We start from the raw sequence: 6403 nt of genomic DNA on the forward strand, positions 1-6403 counted from the left end.
AAAACAAAAGCAAAACCTGCCAGGGCTGAAGGAAGAAATGGACAAATCCACAAATATCGGGAAAGACACAGACACCCTTCTCAACAACTGGTAGAACAAGTAGACAAAAAAAAATCAAGATAGAAAACCTGAACACTGGGCAAGGGCCACCCTTCAGGCAGGACATGCATGCCCCGCAACACCAGGGGTTCCCACACCCCTTCCTATTCTTTTCTGAGACAGGGTTTGGCTCTGTTGCTCAGGCTGGAGTGTAATCTCAGCTCACTGCAACCTCCACCTCCCGGGCCCAAGCCATCCTCCTGCACAGCTTCCTGAGAAGCTGGGATTACAGGCATGTGCCACCAGGCCTGCCTAATTTTTTTAGGTTTTTGGGTAGAGACATGGTTTCACCACACTGCCCAGGATGGTCTCGAACTCCTGGGCTCAAGTGATCCACCCACCTTGGCCTCCCAAAGTGCTGGGATTACAGGTGTGAGCCACCACACCTTACCACACACCCCTTCCTGACATGCCACCTCCCTCCCTCAGGCCCCTGCAGGCAGTGAGTTTGTGACTCTGGGATGAGCTGCTATAGTACCAAGAAGTGGTGGGAAGGAGGGAAAAAGAAGTGAGGGAAGCAGATCTGAAATTCACCACAGAATGGAAACTTGGGGATTGCGGCCGTAAGGGAAGAGGGTAGCGTTGAAAGCGGCTCTGGTTTTAGTTTTCGGCTTGGGCAGCTGTGACACGGGTAGCTTTTGCTGCTCTGGAAAGAGGAACGTTGCCTGAGAGCCTTTGGAGAGGGGAGATGGCACGTTCTGTTTTGGGCGAGTTGAATTTGAGGCATTGCAGGGATGTCCGGAGATGGAGATCTTGAACGGGTAGTTCAAAATGTGGGGTTGGAGTTCCAAGGAGAGGAATGGAATGGAAATACAGCTCTGTGCATTACCAGGAGCCAGCTGGTGGGCGAAGCCTGGGAGGACATCAAGAAACAGTCCTCAACTTTTTGTGAGTCACACACTCTTCTGGAGCAAAGAGAAAAGAGGAACACCTACAAGTAGGAACAGAGTTTGGGGGATACTGACCAAAAGCTCCCGAGCCCGCCCCTGGCCTCATGCGTCATACACCTGACGCAGACAGAAAGGGCTGGACCTTAAGAAACACCAGCAAGACTGGGCGTGGTGTCTCAGGCCTGTAGCCAAGGCCGAGGATTGCCTGAGCCAGAAGTTCAAGACAAGCCTGGGCAGCATAGCAAGACCTCGACTCTACAGATAAAAAATTACCCCATGTGATGGAGCCTGCCTGTGGTCCCAGCTACTCAGAGGCCTGAGGTGGAAGGATCACTTGAGCCTGGAAGGTCAAGGCTGCAGTGAGCTGTGATTGTGCCACTGCACTCCAGCCTGGGTGACAGAGTGAGACCCCCACTTCTCAAAAAAAAAAAGGAAACACCTGCAGCGAAAGCAGAAAGCAGTTTCTCAAACTAGTCCACTATGACAAATCACCTGAAGAGCTGGTGGAAAACAGATCCCCAGGTGCTCCCACCTACTCGCTCTGGAGATTTCACTGTTAACAGTGGGGCAGGAGGGACAAAGACCACAGGAGAATCAAAGAGGGTGGAGGCGAAAGGAAGATTTCAGAAAGTAACAGAGACAAACAGGCAGCGTCAGGTGCTTGGAGCCCAGACAGCAAAGGAGGCCAGGGGATGTGGCAATGGGGTCACCATGGGTGACCTGAAGTGGAGCTGTTTTGGTAGAGCAATGAGCCAGATGGCCAAGGGTACTGGGAGAATGAGCAGATGGGGGCGGATGTTCTGGAGGTCAGGAGAGCAGAGATGGGACAGAGCAGGAGAAGCGGGCAGGTGACGGAGACTGCTTCACAGGCTGACAAAGTCTCAAGGCTGCCTAGAGTCAAATTAGCTGAGGGAGAGGCGGGGGTGACAGTAGGGCGGGAGGGTCCTGAGTCTTCTCTTCAGCCTTACTGTGTGGCCACCATGACTCACTGCATCCCCGCCAGGCGCCAGGGGCAGCTGTGCTTCCAGCATTTCACAGAGGGAGGACAGGCACGGAGATTAAGAACCACCCCAACGCTCCCCCATGCTAGGTAAGCAGTGGGGCTGGGGCTGCCCTGGGGGCCCCCTAAACTCAATGCATCCCAAAGCCAAGCTCAGATGCACCCCTCCCTTCCAAGCACAGGAGTCCAGCACGGAACCCTGACTCTCCAGCCTTGGAGTCCTCCCCCCATTTCCCTGCTCCCCTGCCCTGTCTCAGGCTTGACACCTATGTGGCCTCCTACCTCCCAGCCTCTTCCCACCAGCCTTGCCAGCAGCCTCCATGCACAAACCCCTCTGCTGGCTTCTCATCACCCTGGAATAAAACTGCAGGGGCCCAGACAGCCACACTGGGGACCTCTTCCAAGGTCCTCCACCATCTGGCCTGGGCAGCCCCCTCCATTGCACCAACTTCCTCTTTTCTTTCCTGAATTCTGCTCTTCTGCAGACACACCACGGTGGCCCCGGCTCAGGGCCTGGCCTGTGTCCTAGCTCTTCCCTCTGCCTGGGACTCTCCTGAGGCTCTCAACAGACCCCTTCCGTTAGGTCCCTTCAGGCTTCTGCTCAAATGTCACCTCTCAGAGAGCCCTTAGGGCACACTGCTGTGCTGCCATCACCCGCCACCTCCTTCCCCAGCTTTCCAATTCTGCCTGTGGCTGCCCATGCTGCCTGACGCCTGCTGTGGTTGTGTGACTTCCATCTCTTCCACCAGAACACACAGAGAGCTCAGACCTCGTCTGTCCTGTTACCCACCGCAATGCTGTATCTGATGCAAAACGGGGGTTGGCCGAACTACATATGCGCTGAATGAACAGCATGAATGCCTGAACTCAGAGGAACGGCTCAGAACACAACTACCTGGGCCACAGACCCCAGTCCCATCGCCACCTTTAGGACTCAAGACTCACAGCCTCGCTCGGACATTCAAGGCCTTCCTGATCTTCCCAATCTTCCCTCCTGAGGCATTCCACATGGAATGCCTCTCCCACAACGAAACCAGCACCCCACAAAGCAATCTGACCCACGCTCCCCTCTCCCTGGGGACGCCTTACCCCAGCCCACCCCACATCAAAGTCCCGTGAGACTCAAGCCCTCCGGCCTTCGAGCCTCCCCGACACTCCAGGCCAGACTCCAGACCTGGCACAGGGCCTGTGCTGCTCAGCCTGGAACCCACGGACAGTAAATATTTGTTGAATGATGGTTGTTTGGGTATAAACGCTCCCCCGGCACTTGCACACTGCAGTGGCTACTGACGGGGCGGGGGGGGCTCGGGGAGGAGAGGACAGTGCTGACTGTCAAATGACCTGAGGCGAGACTTGGCGTTTCTGGAAAGGCAGGATGCTACAGCCTCAGGCAGCGCTTCACACAGTTTCTCCCTCAGATGTGGTCCCTGGGGGACCAGACCTACTTCTGGAGACCAGGCAGGCATGGGAGTGAGGGATGTGAGCACGACAGCTGCCACGTGGAAAGGTCAGCCCAGGTGAACCCAGTCAGCCCCATTTTTCAAGCGGGGCAGGCAATCCAAATGGGAATGTGAAGTCCCCCACCTTAGATGTGAGCCATGAATTCAAGATCACCAGCTGGGTCAGCACACGCTCCCTGTTCATGGTCCCTGCTCCTCTACTCCTGACACTGTACTCTCCCTTCGTTGCTCATTTTCTACGTTTTCAGCGCAAAGCCCTCCGGAGCACTTGTGGCAGGCTTGGGCGAGAGTGGCCTCCCTCTCTGTCACTCCACACCCCGGGGCTGGCTGAGCCTGCGAGGGTGGCGGTCGAGGGGGCCTGAAGCCCCACCTTGTCCTCACCTTCATTGTGCTGGGCTCTTCTCCTCTCATCTCGGGGTGTTCTGGTTCCATCGATTTTTCTAGAAGAGGAGAACAGAAAAGGGGTCATGTATTATGGCAGATCTGTTTGCCCAAGCATCTGTTAAGTATCAGACTTAAAAATTATCTTTGCAAGATAAATCCACAAGAAGAGAGAAAAGACGTGATACTTTATGTGCACTGGAGTAGCAGAAACAGGCAAAGAACAGAAAATACTACACCGTGCACCCGGTTCATGCTAACTGCCCAGCTTCTACTCCAGAATCCCTTCCCTTCCTTTGGTTCCAATGCCAGGCCCTCCTGGTGCCCCCTGCACGTACGGAGAGTAGGGGTGTGTCCGGGGGGCAATCGTCCTCTGTGTTCCTGTCTGAAGCACATCCTGGGGAGTCATCATGACATAGAACTGGCCTGCAGGGAATGGGGGGTTAGTGGCACAAGAGGGCAGAGTCAGAACTGGTTGTGGGGGCTTCCCTCCCTGCTGGACCAGTTGCCTCCCTTGCCTGCCAGCCTGGCTTCTTCCTCTCCTCACCTCCAGCCTGCAAGCTCTGGTCTGTGGTCTGTACGGACACAGCCGTAGTATCTCCCACACTGGACGCCGGGAAATAAGCAAATCGTGCCTCCCCGCTGACAGCCTCAGCTGCGGGGCTGCCACCATTGCTGAAGGGATTTTGGATCACAGCCTGGAGAGTAGGAGGACAGAGGCTACCCTTAGCTTTCTCTGTTCTCCCATCCCGTCTCCTCATTGCTGAGCTTGCGGTTTACTACATTTTCTGCATTACTAGAGAGGAGTGGAGACTCCTGCAGGTAGCATTCATCCTGTGTCTCAGACTGCCTTGGAACAGGGCAGGAAGTTGGCGATCATTTGCTAAGCAGTCTAAGAAACTTTCCTCCTAGACACATCATTCCCATTTTGCAGGAAAAAAAAAACTTGGAAGTTTCACCGTGCGCACCAGGGATCCAACACCGCAAAGCCTGAGGCCTGAGAGCAGCATCCACTGGGCGACACAGCATCCCGCCCCCGGGGCTCCCCAAGAGCAGAGCCAATGTCCCCTCTCCACCCCCCCAGGGATGGCAGGGCACCTACCAGCGGAAAGGGCGCTGCAGGACCTGGGGGCACAGAGGCAGCAGCGGGGCCCGGGCGCTGGGCTGCCCCGTCCACACCCACCTGGGTCACAGCCTGCTGCCCCCCCGCGAAGGCAGCGGTGGACACGACGCTGACGGCGCCAGCCGTGTCGCCCTGGCCGTCCAGCTGACCATCAGTCACCTGGACTACGCGGTATGTCACCTGCAGGGGGCGGCAGAGCGGCGAGGCCGGCGCTGGGGCCAGGTCCGAGCCTTCCCCGCACGCTCGCCCGCCCGCCAGTTCTTCGCGGCCCGCAGCTCACCTGTCCTCCATTCGTCTCTGTGCGGAACTGGTACTGGATGTTGTGGTCGCCGAACGCCGCCTGCTGGACGCTGGTGATGGCCACCGCCGTCTGCTCCTCCGCCCCTGGGCCGTCCCCGCCTGGGGCCGAGGAGGGTCGGGGCACGGTCAGGGCCGCGCCTGGAGCCCCCAGTCCTCCCCGGGCGCGGCCGGCCCGGCAAGCACTCACCTTCCTGCAGCTCGACGCCCTCCTCCGCCTCGGGTCCCTTGTCGTGGCTGCCAGGGGCACAGGAGTGAGTGGGGTCAGCGCGGCCCGCGGCCCGCGACCCCGCTCCCACGCCCAGCTGTGGGGCCCCAATCACGCCCGGCGGCGCCTGAGGTCAGGGGCGCCGCTGAGGCCGGGGTCCGGGGGCGGGAGGTGCCGGGTCCCCCCCCGCGCCGGCGGCCTCCATTTTGAGCCGGGCCCGCGGCCGCTCGGGATCATGGCGGCCCGGCCTGCAGGCCGCGGGGCAGGGGCCGGGGCGAGGGGGCACGGCCCGGCCGGGGCTCTTACCTGGCGGCGGCAGCAGCGGTGGCCGAGGCAGCGGGATCCAGACCCGGGTCCAGCATGTCCATGGGGGGGGCGGGGGCGGGGGGGGGGGGGGGGGGGGGGGGGGGGGGGGGGGGGGGGGGGGGGGGGGGGGGGGGGGGGGGGGGGGGGGGAGGGGGCGGGCGGCCGGGGGGGCCCCGAGCCCGGCGCTCACGCCGCGCGGCAGGAGGGGACGGAGGAGATACGGGAGCCGCTCGCGCTGATCACGGGGACAAACAGTGGGGTCATGTGAGGAGGAGATGCCGCCGCCGCAGCCGCAGCCGCCGCCGCTCCTGCAGCCGCTGCAGCCGCCGCGGCCTCCGCCTCCGCCTCCGCCCGCCCGCCGGCTCCGGGCGGCCCGAGGCTCCGGGACGCCGCGCGGCCGCCCCCAGCCCGCCCGCCCGCCCGCTGCACGCGGCCCTCGGGCCTCCTTCCCTGAGCAGCCGCCGCCGCCGCGACTTTTTTTTTTGAACACGGCCCGCCCTGGCTGGCCGCCGCCGGTGCCCTGGATCGCCGGCTCGCGTGGCCGCCGCCCGGCCTGGCCCAGTCCGGCGGCGGATCGCTGCTGCAGCCGCCGCCGCTTTCTATTTTTCCCCCTTTTTTTTTTCCTCCTTTACTTGAGCT

General features: G+C 60.5%; 1 protein-coding gene across 4 annotated transcripts in view; it reads right to left on the minus strand.

Annotated features, from left to right (window-relative positions):
- USF2 (upstream transcription factor 2, c-fos interacting) overlaps positions 1 to 5979 on the minus strand; it is a 9697-nt gene extending 3718 nt beyond the window's left edge. Inside the window, exons 1-7 of one of the 4 annotated variants that reach the window (XM_017504147.2) lie at positions 5765 to 5909; positions 5441 to 5487; positions 5234 to 5352; positions 4933 to 5133; positions 4378 to 4528; positions 4169 to 4256; positions 3831 to 3889 (exon numbers count right to left, since the gene is read on the minus strand). In XM_017504147.2, coding sequence (XP_017359636.1) covers positions 3831 to 3889; positions 4169 to 4256; positions 4378 to 4528; positions 4933 to 5133; positions 5234 to 5352; positions 5441 to 5487; positions 5765 to 5826 — 727 coding nt within the window. In that variant the 5' untranslated portion in view covers positions 5827 to 5909. Of the gene's footprint in view, positions 1 to 3830; positions 3890 to 4168; positions 4257 to 4377; positions 4529 to 4932; positions 5134 to 5233; positions 5353 to 5440; positions 5488 to 5764 lie in introns of all 4 variants that reach the window. The other 3 variants (XM_017504149.2, XM_017504150.2, XM_017504153.2) reach the window with 3 other exon arrangements.
- Positions 5980 to 6403: the final 424 nt, after the last annotated feature.

The sequence above is a fragment of the Cebus imitator genome, unplaced genomic scaffold, assembly GCF_001604975.1.
Source record: "Cebus imitator isolate Cc_AM_T3 unplaced genomic scaffold, Cebus_imitator-1.0 Scaffold318, whole genome shotgun sequence".
In the NCBI taxonomy this organism is placed as follows: domain Eukaryota; kingdom Metazoa; phylum Chordata; class Mammalia; order Primates; family Cebidae; genus Cebus; species Cebus imitator.